This window comes from Dicentrarchus labrax, unplaced genomic scaffold (assembly GCF_905237075.1).
Source record: "Dicentrarchus labrax unplaced genomic scaffold, dlabrax2021, whole genome shotgun sequence".
Classification (NCBI taxonomy): domain Eukaryota; kingdom Metazoa; phylum Chordata; class Actinopteri; family Moronidae; genus Dicentrarchus; species Dicentrarchus labrax.
Window position 1 is genome coordinate 25,552,390 of NW_026136722.1, and position 16,891 is coordinate 25,569,280.

The following is a 16,891-nucleotide window of genomic DNA, read 5'->3' on the forward strand; positions in this document are numbered from 1 at the left end:
CCGACTCTGGGTGGTCGGCCATCTGCCTCGACCAGTGTTGGGGTGAGAGAGAGAGAGAGAGAGAGAGAGAGAGAGATAAAGACAGAAGGACAGAGACAGAGACAAAAGTGCACAGCAACCAAAGTAGCAACAACTACACTAATAGAAGTGAATGATGGTAATGATGATGATGAAGAAGAAAAAGATAATGACAACGACGTCAACAGCCATAACAATGGGGACGATGAGCAATGATAATAGTAATAATAGGAGAGGAGCTTGGTCACTGAAGGCTCTGGCTCCTGTTCTACTTTTAGAGACTATAGGAACCACAAGTAGCCCAGCATTCAGAGAACATAGTGTTCTAGTGGGGTAATAGGGTACTATGAGCTCTTTAAGATATGAAGGGGCCTGACCATGAAGAGCTTTATAGTTGAGGAGGAGGATTTTAAATTATTTTCTGAATTTTACAGGGAGCCAGTGCAACTGCTAACAATTCAAGTACAGAGACAAGTTTATTGTCTGAAGTGATTAAAAGGTCATTATTAACTTTAACCAGTGCTGACTCTGTGTTATGATGTCCTCTAAATCCTGTTGATGGCCACAGGCAAGAATGACTTCTTGTGCCGCTCTGCACTGTAAAACCGAACAGTAAAAGCTTGTTAAAGAAAATGGGTTGTGTTACCTCAAAATTTTAAAAAAGCTATTTCACCACTAATCTTCTGAGTTATTAGTACTGATTTGTAATTTAAAGTATACCGTGATCAACCACTTTAAGTTATTTTAGTCATTGTACTCAAATAATTTGACGGTAATCCCTGTGTCTGATGTCTGACGTCACGCATGTGCGTACGTGCTTCTTCACCAAGGCCTTGGAAAAGTCTGCCATGTTTGCTGCTCGCATCGGATGAGAAACTTGTAATTTGTAAACAAGTTAGTAAACTTTTTTAAATTTTGAAGTGAAAGCAGAAAAGGAGATATTTTTTCTTGGTAAATTCGCCTGGGACAGCGAGTGAAGGTGAAACGTTCTGTGACATGCAGCATTTGTCTCAACCTGCTCAGCTCACTTTCTCCGCTGTGCTGCTGACCACTCTGACCGCCGTTATATTGATGTTGTCTATGAGTACGCTAATCTGGTGAGTAACCTGTTGATTTAACGTTAGCACCATATTTAGCAGCTGCAACGGCGACGGCTGCTATTGTTTAATCTTCATTATTTTCTGCATTAAATGCATTTATCTTCATGCATTTGAAAAGTCAATGTGATATGAGCTATCTTAATTTGTTATACTGCTTCATTACACATGAAAAGCGATAACGTTAACGTTATATTATTTTTCACCTTAAAGTGGAAAGTTTGTGTTTGTGTTGAAGTTCTCTGGTAAAAAAAACACAAAATGGCGGCCCACGACCGCGTTCATTGGCATGCATGTCTGAGTAATGTTAGTGGTTTGCATAAAGGTCTTAACTTACATTAACTTTGATTTTATGTGATAACATTGTACTGTAGCGTGTGTTCTGCGTTTGTGTGACATAATGCAAGTTAACTATTAAACTGTTTGGCTTGTAACGTTAATCAGTGTGAGAATTAGGGGTCAAGTGTCCCGCCGAATCTGTGCAGGGTTGTTACTGAAAAGGATTTAAAATAACGTCCTCTTCTGAAGTTATCTCTCTTCTAAACCTGGAGTGTAGTTGCTTTTTGTTTATATATTGTTTAGTGATATAAGGACTGTTTTAAGTAAGGACTTTATTCTGTCACAGAGATTAAATGCATCAATCAGCCTGTTTAAATGGTTTGGAATTTAAGTTAGCAAAGCTTGTAGGCATCAGCAAGACATGCATTAGTTCAATTAGCTGTCTGCTCACTATTGGTCACATTTCTGTGTTGCTCATCACCTTTGAACCTTTCAGCGTGAACGTAAACTCTACAGTATAAAGTAAAAAAAGCAGAGGGTTTTAGGATGTCCTAGGTTTGTAGTGTGGGATCTGAGACAGCACCGTATTTCACACAATGCCTGTAATGTTAGGTATGTTTGTGTTAAATGCTTTCCAGATATTTTACATGGTGTTTTTCTTCTTTCTCCTTTCTCTTAAGGCTGAAACTGAAGCAACTGGCTGATATACAGAGTCTTCAATCTGGTATGTTGATTTTGAACAATAAGCTTTAAGAGACATTTATTGCACATAGGTACTAAAATGTAAATTAATGTTCAGTGCACAGCATTGACATTGATCTAAAACCTGACTGGTGGGTGGGATTCTGGGGAAATATTTTTTACTTTTCCAATGGCGTGAAGGTGCAAATTTTGTGCTGCTCCTGTCTTTGATAAAAGGGCACAGTTGCTTGAACACTTTCGTTTGCATCATAGCAATATTTCCTCAATCAGCCCATTGCCTTGTCTCTGTGATGACTCTATCTGCACATTTCAGTCAGTAAATGCATTGAAAATTCACTTAACACGGTCACATACTCAGACAGTTGTGCCCAGTGAAAGTCAGGTGGGATGTGTGTCATTCATCTGTCCTGTGTGTGGATTCAAGCAATTGTTTAATGATAAAAGTCTTGTCAGTCATTTAAGGACACATTTAAAACAACACGAGATGGTGGATTGTCCATTCAAAAATTGTCACTACCGTACTAATGTGTATTCCTCTTTCAATGCCCATAAAAGTAGGTATCATCCTGACTGTGATGTCTCAGATTTTAAGAATGAGATTCTTTTGACCTAAACTGACAGCCAACCAATGCAAAGTCAAGTTGAATCTGATGAGGGTGGTCCCTCACAGAATTCTCCTGAGCTGGATACTCCTGAGTGTAATCCTCCTGAGTCTAGAGATGACACTGGTGAATGGCAAGCTCAATTGAGAAACAATTTGGCTTCTTTGTTCTTGAAAATGCACAGTGTTCTTCATGTATCAGAGATGGCTATACAGGATATAGTTAAAATCTTGGCACAAATATGTCCAAACCTCTTGTAAGAGACTCTGTGATCAGGGTTTTTCAGGAGCATGAAGAGTCTATCAGTGATGTCCTTCTTCATGAATTAGTGGAAGCTTTAATGAAAAGTAATGTTTTTGTCAGTGCGACATCAGAAGGGGCAGAGCTGTCAACTGCAAAGCGAAAGAAAACATTTGTGAGGAGTAACTACCCTTTGGTAATGCCAGTGCAATATACTGTAGATTCCAGTGGACACACAGCAGTGTATGTTCCAATACTACAGATGCTTCAAACAATGTTTAAAAATACTGATCTTCTTGACAAGATTCAAGAAGCCAAACCATCACCACCTGGAATGTACATGTCCCATGAAGATGGAACATATTTAGAAGAAAATCAGTTATTGTCAGATACAGGAGAGCTGAAATTGTCACTGATTTTGTACGTGGATGACATTGAAATAGCTAATCCTTTAGGCACAGCTAGAAAGATCCACAAGCTTTGTGCAGTATACTGGTTGCTTGCCAGTATACCCAGTAAGTGTAGGTCGAGCCTGCATGTCATACAGCTGGCTCTGCTATGCAAAGTACCTGATCTGCAGAAGTGTGGTTATCAAAGTGTTATTTCACCTTTGTTAAAAGACTTGCACACTCTTGAGCAGGATGGCATTTTCATTGAAACTGTTGGTCAGTGTGTCAGAGGCACTGTGTTGTGTGTTGCATCTGATAATTTGGCTGCCCATGGTCTTACAGGCTTTGTGCAGTGTTTCCGAGCACAGTGTCTCCCGATTCTGTTGCTGTAGTACAGACCAGATACAGTCCAGTGAAGTTTCTGAAGGAGAGTTTAGCATGAGAACAAGGGCCTGCCATGATGTGCAGAATGTTGTGCTAGGGGAAAATGCAACTCACTTTGGTGTTACAGGTGAGTGTGCTCTCAGCAAGACATTGCAGCATTTTCATCCCATTACTGGTTTCCCAACTGACATACTTCACAACCTGTTTAAGGGTATTGTGCCAGTTGAGCTTGCCTTGTGCATCCGTGAGATGATTCATCTTAAGTATTTCACTCTTGAATATCGCACATTTCCATATGAGCACTCTGATAGGCTTGATAAACCACAACCAATCCCAAAGAATTTTGCAACCAAACTAAGCATTGGCGGGAATGGGCATGAAAATTCCACATTGCTGAGGTTATTACCACTAATGGTAGGAAGTGAAGTCCTTGAAGGATATGAAGTATGGGCCATATTGATGGACCTTAAAGAAATTGTGCAGCTGGTGTTGTGTCCATCTTTCACAGAGGAATCCATCCAGTACATGCAGACTAAAATAAGTGATCACAGACAGGGTCTTCAAGCGGTGTTTCCAGGCTTTAAACTCCGACCCAAGCATCATTATGTTGAGCACTACCCAGAACTGACAAAGCGTTTTGGGCCTCTTGTTCACCTATGGACCATGAGGTTCAAGGGAAAACAGTTTTTTCAAAAGGGTGATACATGACACACACAATTTCAAGAATGTCTTGAAAACTCTCTCTACCAGGCATCAGCACATGATGGCGTATCACTTCAGAGCGCCATTATTTTTCAGACCCCACACACAAGCCTCGAGTGTTACCTCTGTCCAATTTGCCACACTGCCTCAAGTGGCAAAAGACTTCATAGAGACAGAGACAGATAGCCAAAACATATACAGTTCATCAAAGGTCTCCATAGATGGCACAGAGTATGCAAATGGCTTGGTTTGTTTCTGCAGGTCAGACTGGAGGACTTCCACAATTCTGCAGGATTGAGCAGATACTGCTTGTGAATAACTGTTTCCTTTCTTTGCAGGAAGTACGAGTGCTGGTACAGTGAACATTTAAGGTCATTTGAGCTGAGATCCTCAGGCAACGTCTCTGTGCATCAACTGTCGGAGTTAAATGACGCAGTAAGTCTCACAGCATTCAATATCGATGGGCATTTAATGCTGACACAAAAAAGATTTATTTTGATCAGAGACTTACAGGATTAAAATGTTTTTATAAGTGGGGTCCTGTACAGTGTCATGGAGCAGTGTGGAGAAAAACACTGGTGTAATGTCACAATCAAAATGCCTTTAGTGACACTGCCCTCCATGACAAGCCTAGATAGATCAATGATGTTTTTAATTCAAAACTTAAAATTTGCTGGAAATTGCCTGAATTTGTTTTGAACAAATCCTGATTGCGTGTTCCTCATTAATCCATCTCTCTCTTCTCTTCTTTTTAATAATAGGAAATGGCAGCTCAAAATTTCCTACTTCATGTCCATACCTCCATGGACATTGTGTCCGGAAGGTGACTTTATCTTCACGTCCAGAATCTGTGGATGAGCTAAAAACAATGCTTAAAGAAAGGTTTAAGCTAGACTTTGACTTTTGCTTATCATACCAAGATCCAGACTTTGACGGCCAGTTATGTTCCCTTGTAGACATTGAGGAGCTTCCAAAGAAGGCTGTACTAAAAGTTTTATGGTCTGAGAGTGATACCAGTTCAGTAGCATCAGATGAGACAATAATATTGCCCCATGCCATGACTCCAGACAGGGCTGAGAGATGGCGTTAAGTAGAAAATAAACTCTAGTGTGCCCCATATGTATTTTCAGTGTAGTGAGGGGAGATGATACTGTTAATATACTGTATGTATTCAATTACCAGGTTATTAGGTACACCTGGCTAAAACTGATTGTCTAATACAGTCCTTCAACAAATCCTACCATCATGAAGGTTATAATGTTTAATAATAATGTTTTACGGTTCAGAAATTACATTAATGGAATGTGATTAATTGTTTGTGAAGGTCTCTTTTGTCTTCTGACAAGTTGCTCTTTCAGCATCTTTTGGATATAGTTTATTCAATCTGGGGTAACCGTTCCCTGTTATTGTCTTCAGGTGGCGCAGTCTGATGAACCAAACATCGACGACATACCGGTTGGGCTCCTCTTGATCAGTGCCAATTCAACAGATGCCATGTTCTTCTGCCCAGAGAGGATTGCAGTTGTGCTTGAGGGTAACATAGTTATCGAATGCACCACATTGGCTGACGCATTTGTCATGCTTTTTGCACTGATTTATGCCTTGCACCTAAGTTACCCAAAAGGCTTGGCCAATACATTTGATTTTACCCAGAAAGTCTTGATGGGCCTGGAAGATGGAAAGTTGAGGCCCAGGGTGTTGAGCCTTAAAAATGACATTTTGGCAGTGGAGTAATTTCACTGTATAAACAAACAAAGCTAGCTGACAGTTGTTTGACCGTCAGCTCCTTTAGGGACAGTTGCTCCTTTACTTGAAACTTTTCATATGCACACGCACTACTGTCTTTTGGGCATACCAAAGAGCTATGAAAGGATTTTTAAAACAATTTTTTTTTAAGCATCTTATAGATCCGTTTTGAAAGTATTATTGTCCACCTTAAAGTTTGATAGTGTTTGTACTGTATGGATGTATGGAAAACATTTTGCCATACTGTTTATACTGCAGTACCCATTTCTTTGATATTTCAAAGTGTATTAGGTCTTTATGGGGCAGTTGGTAAATCATGAGCAGAACTGTTTATGGAAATCTTTGATTTTAGTGTGAATGTGATGAAGTACCTTGAATTTGTAAGGTATTTAATTGGCTGAATCAACTAACCACAGACTTTCCCATCTGGTTACTTTATCCATAAAAAGTTTCTTAATTGATTTTCCATAAAAATGACTATCAAGACATATATATTGATAAAATGACATGCCGTGCATTCGTCCACTCATAGAAGTGATGGTTTAAAAACACTTTACTCCGGCCATTTCCTTAGGCCCTTGCACTATTTTTAAAATACTGTTATTTCTATTTCTGATGTCACTGTTTGACTTTTGACTGTTTGATGAATAAGATTGTGATTAGGGTTCTGTGATTTACACATATACCTGTATACTGTGAAAAGTGTCAACCACCAGATATTTTGCCTTTATGCTTATAATGAGTCAAAATGCTTCAGTATCTACATTTATTTGGCCACTATGTGTAATGTGCCGAATGGTTTATTGTGATTTTGTTTTTTTATGATTTTGGCATCAATGTGATGCAGTGCCTAGTCAGGTATTTAATTTACAGATTAACCAAATGCATACACATTTAAAAAACACTGTCACACCATATATCATCACAATGGAAAGTTGCATTTTATTTATATTGTCCACTTCTAGAGGTGATAATTCCTCAGGCCATTTCCCAAGGCCCTTGCACTGTTTTTAAAGTGTTTGTTTCCATTTGCCAAACATTTTTTATGGTTAATGTTTGGTTAATGTTATATGGTTATTCAATAAAAGAGTGACTTCATTTAATCTGGCTGTTAACATGTTTTTTTTTTATTTTTATGTTTAGGCTACTCAAAATATGTGAAAGTATTTTAAGTTCAAGCTACTTAATACAATTTATGTAATCTGTTTCAAAAAAGAATTTAAGTATCTAACTTGCAATTTGAGTTGAAATCAAGCAAAGTTTTTAATTATAGGGGAGTTTGTATAGCTTCGTTGAACTTAAAAAAGTTAAGTAACTTAAAAGTGGAAAAATTATTTACAGAAAATGTATATATTTTATGTTAAAGGTAATAAAAATATTTAAGTTAGCTATAGCTTTATTTGTGCTATGATAACAAAAATACCTAGTAAAAAGTACTTGAAATGTTTCTTTAACTTAAAATATGTAAGTGTCACTTAAAATTACCTAGTAAAAGCTACTTAATCTAGAAGGTTTTTTTAACTTATAAAATTTAGTTGATGTCAATTAAAATTTTTGATGTAATCTGTTTCAACTATTTTTTTGAGTTGTATTAACTTATCGGGTTTTACAGTGTGTGGTGCATCTCGGCGGAATGAGTCTTGCACTGAAAGTACTCCTGTTTGACCACTTCATTGTGGAGTGGGTGGGAGACACTGTCCAAGATGGCATGAATCTTGGACAGCATCCTCCTCTCTGACAATGCTGTCCGCTACCCTCAACCTGCTGCCCCAGCAGACAACAGTAAACAGGAGAGCACTGGCCACCACAGACTCATAGAACATCCTCAGCATTGTCTTGAAGATGTTGAAGGACCTCAGCTGCCTCAGAAAATAGAGACGGCTTTAGCCCTTCCTGTAGAGGGCTGGAATGTTCTAAGCCCAGTCCAGTCTATTGTCTATGTGAGCTCCCAGGTACGTGTAAACCTCCACAGTGTCTACACTAGGGATGTGAATCCCCACCACTGAGGCCGATTCGATACACATCTCGATATTCTGCCAGCGAAACGATACATTAACGATACAGTGGAGCCCCCTGCCGATACGATGCGATACGATTCACCTCTGTTCACGTTGCAATGCGATTCATTAATGATTTGACAACGATTTGACTTTATACAATGCGATTCGGTTCGATACGATTCATGATGCCATTTAAAATGATTCAACACAATACAAAGAATTTACAAGCCCACATCTGATTTCTAATGTATTTGATACTTGATTGTTTTCTATAAAGCAAACCAATAAATCCAACTTAAAAAGAAGATGCAATTCAATATGGTACAGACAGAGGATTGTTTTATTCCTAATTAACACAAAATCACAAACAAAAAATATTTTTTTATTACATGTGTTTTTAATCTCATTCTCTACTTATACAATACTAAATGTATTGTATTCAGGCAATTTCTTTTTGGCCTCTTAATAAAAAAAAACAAATCCTTTTCTCAGGTCCTTTTACTAATAGTGTTCTCTGTTTTACAAAACACTTATAAACTTCCCAACATCAACAATGTGCATTGTGCAAATAACTTCATCATAGTGCAATGCCCATACTACTGCCTGCCAGACTGATGTGCTTGAGCTGACACTCTTCTAGTTGGCTAACTGAGCAGTGAGAGCAGAAATCATTGAGATTTATACAACAATATAACAGTTGAACAAAAATAAAATCCGAAGTATCGCCAAACTTTGGACTTGTGTGACTTCCAAGGTACGCTTAATATCTCCTCTTCACCTGTTGTGTTGCTTCCCTCCATATTTTCTTTTTACTAACTGCGTCAGCGCCGCGCAAAAAGATAGTGATGGTGCGTTCAAGGCGCCTCGAAAACACGGGTGCAGAGGAGATAAACTATGTAATAATCGATGTAACCATGGGTTTTACTGATGCAGACACGCCAAGAAAGATACGCATTTACCCTGGATGGTTGTCACACTGAGCTGCAGATGGTTCTGCTCGCACCATGTGACAAAGTTACTCACCACCATGGTCCTGTACTCAGTCCCATCACCTCTGCTGATACATCCAACCACAGCAGAGTCATCAGAAAACTTCTCAGTTCTCACAGACAGGACTCTGTGTAGTAGTTGAAGACTGTGGTGTAAAGGGTGAAGAGGAAGGGAGAAAGGACAGTTCCCTGCAGGGCCCCGGTGTTAACCACTCTATTTGACATACAGTGTCACAGGCGCACATACTGTGGTCTGCCAGTCAGGTAGTTAACAATCCAGGACACGAGGGGAGCATCTACCTCCATCGCTGTCGGCTTTTCACCCAGCAGAGCTGGCCGGATGCTGTTGAAAGCACTGGAGAAGTAAAAAAACAGTGCTCGCCGGTTTGTCCAGGTGGGTGTAGATGCGATTGAGCATGAAGATGATGGTGTCATGACAGAGGAGGGGGGGGAGGTGTCCCACAAGAGGATGAGGATGTGGGTCTGAGAGGAAGAGGGGGAGGGAGAGGCAGTGGAGCAGGAGGTGTTTTTGGGACAGACAAGATCATTTATTGAGTGTATTGTTAAATCCCTGATTGGGATCAGTTGCTATCAATCCTCCTTGACTGAAGGCAACCGCAACTGTAGGACAATTTCTTGGAAAACTCTTATGAACATCAGCATTTTATACAAGGAGAAACCGTATGAATCTGCCACTGAGATTTATTCAAATCACTAATTATTTTTTAATAATCACATTAATAATGTAATATGAGAATATATCGACAAAATTGGGCTTATTATTTGAATTCTCCCACGTAAAGTGGAGTCAACCCCACTTGTTGAGGCACAATGCAAATAACGTTTAATCCTTTTCAAAGCAAATTTGGGATGAGAGAGAGAGAGAGAGAGAGAGAGAGACATCATCATGCATAGAGGGAGGGAGAGCCAGGTATCAAAATACGGCAAACCTTCCTTAGGTAACTACAGCAAACACAGCAAACAACACGGTGCAGGAAGAAAAAAGGGTGGTCCCTTACACAGAAAAGGAAGATAAATAAATAAATAAAAGTAAGTCTGAATGAATTATACTGGTGCTCATAGTTTCTGTAAAATGAATGATTTAAGAATCTAGCCGATCTAAAAATGCGTAGCTTGACCATATTGGCAAAAGTTTAAACATTTATATTGTGTAGGAGATCTAATCAGCTTAGAACCTCCTCAAGTGAGCGTCCTGGTGAGTTTAAGAGGTTTGTATACATATCATAGTTTTATGGTAATTCTCCATTTATCTTCACTTAGTCAAACTGGGAGAAACCTGGTTGTAACATACAGTAGAGACAGTTGGATCAGCTTGATAACAATTAAGTATTGATAGGGTACATGTTCTGTGGCACATCAGTGTATATTGGAGTCAGTCAATCATGCTCTTGTATTTCTCTCACAGCGTAACGATTGAACGGTAAGAGGAAACAGCGCAATCATTGCCATGGAGGGGAAGACTTTGATTTTTGTGGTCTTATCAGGTTGGTTCAATTTAATGTTTGTATTTCTTTGACACACTTTATAAGAAGAGAAAGTAAGGTACAAATCAGTAGCTCACTGTTAATTAGCTCTACTTAACAAGTTATGTTATATAACTACTGCTGGTAGTTAAACCTACTGCAAGGAGTTTTTAACTGGTTATGTAACAGTCTCAATTTAATCCTCTATATGACCTAAACACACAAGACCATCAGTGAGAAGATCATTTCTATATAGTTATTCTTGACACACGGATTCCCCTTTAAATAGAACCCTCCTGCTCCCGTACTTGTACAGCACCTTTCTAGTCTTCTGACCACTCAAAGCACTTTGCCCTTTCACACACATTCACTCAGTGATGGCAAAGCCCATCAAACAGAAACTAACTCAATCATACACACTCACCGATTCACAGCATCAGGAGCAATTCAGGGTTCAGTATCTTGTATCTATCTCCCAATATAGTTATTAATTTAATTAATCTGATTTCTAAATGAATAGTTTAGTGTTATTTATATATATATATGTGTTATATATATATACATATATATATATATATATATATATATATCATCAGCTTCTAAGTTGATAAGGCATGTAAGTTCAATATTTCATTTTAGATCTGTTTTTGGTCTCAACACCTGATATGAAAAATATGGCTGTTTAGCTGCTGAATGTCCAATCAATATCTTGTGTTGTCCCCTGTTTGGTGCTAAGTAGGAAGCGTACACTGGGTTAATCTGAGCTTTTTCACGGAAAACAGCTGCCTGAAGCAGCGGACAAAGAGAGTAGTGAGAGTGAGCCAAAACATTAAAGCTGCAATGTGACCAAACCAAAACAAGCTAAAAGGTGTCATAAATCTCCACAATCTATAAATAAATATTTTCTATGAGTAAACTTAATTAAAACCAATAACAAACCAATAAACACCCAACACTGAATGTGCTAAAAAGTCAATGATCAGCAATTTGATAATAAATCTTTATCTCATCTTTTTTCATTTCCACAGGACTGTGTTTCCTACCTGCCTGTTTTCCCAGTATCTACATCCTTGTTGAAAAGGGAAAGAGCTGGACTGAAGCTCAGAATTACTGCAGGGAGAAGTACACCGACCTGGCCTCATTTGACAACGAGGAAGCGCATAACAAAGTGGCCATGACACCTAAATACTACAGTGGTCATCTCTGGACAGGGCTGTACGATGACAGGAACAGCTGGAGGTGGTCACTGGAAAAGAAGGATTCTAACAGTGAAGGAGAGGCAGAGTTCAGGATGTGGAAGCCTGGTGAACCCAGTAACGAAAGGGGATATGAGAACTGTGCAGGAATGGCTGCTGGTGGCTTCTGGGAGGATTGGCTTTGCACAGATACAGCACAGTTTGTCTGCTACCATAGTAAGGAAAACACATTATAATGGCAAATACTACTACAAACATCAGTCTCATGCTGCCCAGGGCTGTATGAGATGTTTACACAAAAGACAAGTTATTTTTTTAGGATAAAGTTATTTACAGTATTTGCAGTTTAAGAGCTAGCCATTTTTGGTAGATTGATGGATTTTTTGGCCATTTGGGGGCAGCGGAACAATCTGAAAACACTGAAATATTATTGATATTATACCATATAATACCTTATATTTGTATTGGTGTTTGGTGTATTGGATTTTTTTGGTGTGTGTAGTTGTAGTTTTACAACAAAAACACTGCTGAGGAATCCAAGCACTTTTTCAGCTGTGACTGAATATGCAGTCCCAAGTTGCTGTTTCAAAGAGTATATACGATAACCAGGCCCAGCTTAGTCCAGGGAAATTATAGTGTTATAGCAGCTGATTCAGAGTCAATTATTAATAGAAAGTCTTATTGCAGTGGAGAGGAACAGTTTTCTATATCGTCCCTTAGAGCAGCGTGGTTGAATGAATCTGTTGCTGAAGCTGCTCTTTAGCTTGTCCAGTGTTGTGTGGAGGGGGTGGGAGGGATTGTTTTTGTTTTGCCAGCATCCTCTCCTCCACCACCTCCTCCAGGGTGAGGCGCAGCAGTGCTTCAGAATCTTAGCAGACTTGTCTGACACAGGTTGCTTTTGCTGCCAAACATTCACGTGAATTAGGTGTTTTTCTGAGCCACAGTGGAAACACATACGTGCAGAAGAGGCTGAAGTAGGTTTATTAGCTGGCTTTGCAGAGGGGCCCTGACGTGGCTGTCTACACCTGCTTGCTGTTTTCTGAGTTTGCACAACATGTTTCTAGTCAGCTGCAATGGACTAAGCTTGCTCACTAGCTGATTCAACTTGAGTGGCTATTGTGATAGCTTCAGCTAATGTAAGGTTAGTTTTTAATAGCAGTCTTTCCCTATTGCGGGAGTTAGCCACATGCTCCACAAGCTCGTCCCATATCATCTGTATTGGTATGTGGCAGCAAGTTCTCTTAATCCTTGGATTTTTTTTCTGAAAGCGTAGCGCTCTACAACCACGTTCACTGTCAGCGTGAAGTGCTCTTTTAATGCGGAAATGGCTGATGCTAGGTTAAACCTGTGTTTGGCAGTGTGAAAAATCTGCTGTCCTTCTGAGCCTCAACAGTGAAGTAATAGTACCAATTTCCTTGCCTCTGACCAGGAGTTTCCTGTTGCGTTTAACACAGGAAGATTTGAAAATGAATGTCATCACTTTTTGAACGGAATCGCCAGCTCGGCAGAAAAAGCCATCTTCATTTTTGACGTAGACAGTATTAGACCAGAACATCCCAAAGCTGGCCCAATGGGCCAAAGTTGACCAACCATAAGGAGGGATTTACTTATTTATGCTGTTTTATTTCTTGTGAGGTAAAAATTCTATTTATAGGATCCCTCATTTTTTTTTTTTTTTCATAACCTGAGCATGGTGGACAGAGTGACACTTTGAAACAGAAGTCAGTCAATTAAGGGAACTTGGGATCCCAGTTTTGCATCTTAACACTATAGAATAGACGTTTGCTTTTGGCCCTTGGCCCACCATTAAGTCCCAGTTTTGGCTGTCCAAGTGAAAAAGTTTGGGCACCCCTGGTATCAACTGTTGTTATGACTAGATGGCATGTAAACCAGAATGGCAAATGTAGCAATGTTCAGATATTTCTTCATGTTAACAACATTTTTCAATTTTGCTGTAACATTGAAACAGTGACATCTTCCAGCTTCATATATGTGAATGAGTCCAAGACCTGGAGTGAGGCTCAGAGCTACTGCAGGGAGCACTACACTGACCTGGCCAGTGTGAGGAACCAAGCTGAGAATGACCAGATAGAGAATATGAACCAGAACCGAAGCGTGTGGATCGGCCTCTACAGAGACTCATGGAAGTGGTCAGATGGGAGCCCAACTTCCTTCACATATTGGAATAATAATGAACCAAATGGTGATTATGCCTGTGCAGTTATACACAATGGCCGATGGGAAGACTACGACTGTGATACAACGTTGTACTTTGTCTGTGAAATAGGTGAGCTTTAATTCAGTACTTCAGCAACACTGAATAGTACAGTACTACATATTGGTGAAAAAAACATTTTTAATTGCATATTCCCTTTTTTTAAAAGTGCCAGTGAAGCAGCAGGTGGTGAGGGTGAAAGTAACTAAACAGGAGACTTCTGTGAACCTTGAGGATGCTGCGGAAGCCATCTTGAAGCAGGTAATAATGATGAGTTTTGTACGTAAAGATTATCGAACATAGAATATCATAGTACATAACAGGAAAGGAGGAAGTTGACCGAGGTTCTGAAAGAGGCTTACTCCATTTTATCGAGAGCATAACAAGTTCTTCTTCTTCTAACCCAGTTTCTCAGTGTTATATTTGTTTAATAATATATATTTTAAATGGTTAATATCAGTCAGTAGGTGGCACTGTAGGACACACAATGCAATCTGGCCAGTCAACCAAAGACTACAGGATTTTATGTAGCATGTCAGTGACCTGCAGTGGAAATGACATGCCCTTCTTGTAATGTTTGTAATAAAGACTAAATGAAGAAAGTTTGTGTTTCTCAGTTGACTCAGACACTGAAGGACAACGGCCTGAGTGAGGACATAAAGCTGACATGGAGGAAGCAGCCGGATGGAAAGATCTTCTACTTGGAAGAAAAGGAAGAGAACAAGCAGAAGATGTTAACTTAAATGATATTTCTTTCTTATTATCTGTTAGATTTTCAGTCAGTTCAGAGATACCACTTTTCTAACTGACTTTTCATTCTCTACTAAGACAGGACACCTTTCATATTAATTACATTATTACACATTTCTACATAGCTAGTATCAGGGTAATGTTTTGGTAGTATGTGTGTTAATAACTTGTGTGCATAAATTAGTATAATGCAAAGATATATGAATAATAATAGTATGTGAAACTACAGCAGTTTAAGTGAATGTTAAGAGCTCAGCTAACTGTGAGGTTTACTCCCTCTTAGGGAACGTCTAGGTTTAGTATTTAGTGTCTGTCTTGTGTTAAGTTGCTATTGGGTCATTCTTCCTGCCATGAAATTTACTGACTTTTCCTGATTTAGGGTCATAACCTTAGGTATAACTGATGTGTTGTGGAATGTCTGTACTGTATAAATACAGCGATGATTTGCCTTTGTTGTTATGGCTGCTTTAATCCTGGTTCTGTTTGGCCTGTCAGGGTAAAGGTGAGCTGTAAGAGATTATGCCAAAGACAGACGCTAAATAGCTCCAATAGACCGAAGGCTCTAACATGCTCTTGAACGTCCGCAGACATAAAAAGAGGGGACGTTCAAGAACTAAACAAATCACATTTGCATACTTTATGTTTAGTTTTTCTAATTAGCATATGGTATTTAACCCAGTTGTTAGCATGCTTACACGTCAAACTAAGACACTGAACGTGCTAATCCATATTTCTTCTTTGCATCAGAATGTTAGCATTGTCATTGTGACATACATACATTAGCATGTAGCTCAAAGCACCATTGTGCCTAAACACAGAGCTGCTAGCATGGCTCTAGCCTCTTAGTCCTGTTTTCTTTTAAACCCTGTCTCCTAACAGCAGTTGGATCATGCTTGGTACATCATTGCCATGTTCTTAGGAAATTAAATATGTTAAGTTTTGATAATTGTATGAAATGATATACATTTAAATCATATAATTTATTAAATGTTTATCAAATATTTGTTAAATATAATATATATCAAATAATCATTTCTTTTTGAACTCTATAATAAGCCATAATAAAATTTGACTAACTTGAACTGATTATTTTGAGTGCATACAAACAGTGTGGGTCAATTTGACGCATTATATAATGGATGTAATTTCTTTTGACATAATAGGAGGGTTAAAGGGGAACTCCACCAATTTTTCACATTAAAGTGAGTTTATAGGTGTTGGAAACTACTGCATGCATGTTCATTTGTTACCTGCTGTTTCACATTCACAGTTTCCATTGTATTTCAGTTCATTAGAAACTGTATTTTATTTATTAACACTGTGATCTGAACCACTTTATTTGGAGGCAAAATGGAAAGTGAGCTCACTGTTAAATTGCTGTTATCTTTACAGTTTGGTTAAAAATTTAACAGCCTGCCTTTGTTTTCTCTTCCGAATAATGACTAACCTGTTGTCTTGTTTACAACTTGTGTGTTTTTTTGGAACGCTACTGGAAGTCAGCCAGACTTGGTGAGGCTGAGAAAAAGTCAGTCTATATGATGACGTCATGCTAACACACTAAATTGAGTCAGTCAGATACATAACTGTAACTACATAAATTGTAGTTGGGAAAACAGCTTGTTTCACAATTTTGGTTTACTCATTTCAAAACAGAAAATCTGTTGGCCGCAGTGTACACTGACCTAAGACAGTGTGTCTACACCGCATTCAATTCATTCTCATGATAGATAATAGATATTAGTCGGAAATTGAAAAAAAGTGGAAGGGGTTGTTGGCTGTTTTCATTTCCTCAGACACCCTCACTATAAGGGGCTTCTACAGAGGGAATAAGTAACTGTAAGTGTGATGAGAGTCAGCTGCAAATACAATATAAATAATATAAATGTTTGCGCTGCAAATATATCTCTCAGGGCCACCATAAATGTGACCATTTATCCTTACATCTTAAAGGTACACATACACTAATTTATATAATATTAATATAACCTGGAATTTGAGATAAGCTCCAGTGTAAAATCAAGCAGTCACAGTTTTGCTTTGACAATTTTCTGTTTGGTAAAAGGTCAAAACATGACAGTGGTTTAGCGCTGTCTCAGCC

General features: G+C 38.8%; 1 protein-coding gene and 1 long non-coding RNA gene across 5 annotated transcripts in view; both read left to right on the plus strand.

Annotated features, from left to right (window-relative positions):
• The window catches only part of LOC127357022 (macrophage mannose receptor 1-like), a 46,194-nt gene extending 30,315 nt beyond the window's left edge, over positions 1-15,879 (plus strand). The window contains exons 2-6 of one of the 3 annotated variants that reach the window (XM_051389179.1): positions 10,575-10,653; positions 11,661-12,044; positions 13,798-14,115; positions 14,213-14,304; positions 14,661-15,879. In XM_051389179.1, the coding sequence (XP_051245139.1) occupies positions 10,617-10,653; positions 11,661-12,044; positions 13,798-14,115; positions 14,213-14,304; positions 14,661-14,786 (957 nt within the window). In that variant the 5' untranslated portion in view covers positions 10,575-10,616 and the 3' untranslated portion in view covers positions 14,787-15,879. The remainder of the gene's footprint in view (positions 1-10,574; positions 10,654-11,660; positions 12,045-13,797; positions 14,116-14,212; positions 14,305-14,660) is intronic. The other 2 variants (XM_051389180.1, XM_051389178.1) reach the window with 2 other exon arrangements.
• On the plus strand, positions 851-7,262 carry LOC127357056 (uncharacterized). 2 transcript variants are annotated; one of them, XR_007882102.1, is made up of 4 exons: positions 851-1,115; positions 2,075-2,118; positions 4,752-4,848; positions 5,175-7,262. It is a non-coding gene; the product is annotated as an uncharacterized LOC127357056 (long non-coding RNA). The 2 variants fall into 2 exon arrangements; XR_007882101.1 differs by having other exon boundaries at positions 4,752-7,262.
• Positions 15,880-16,891: the final 1,012 nt, after the last annotated feature.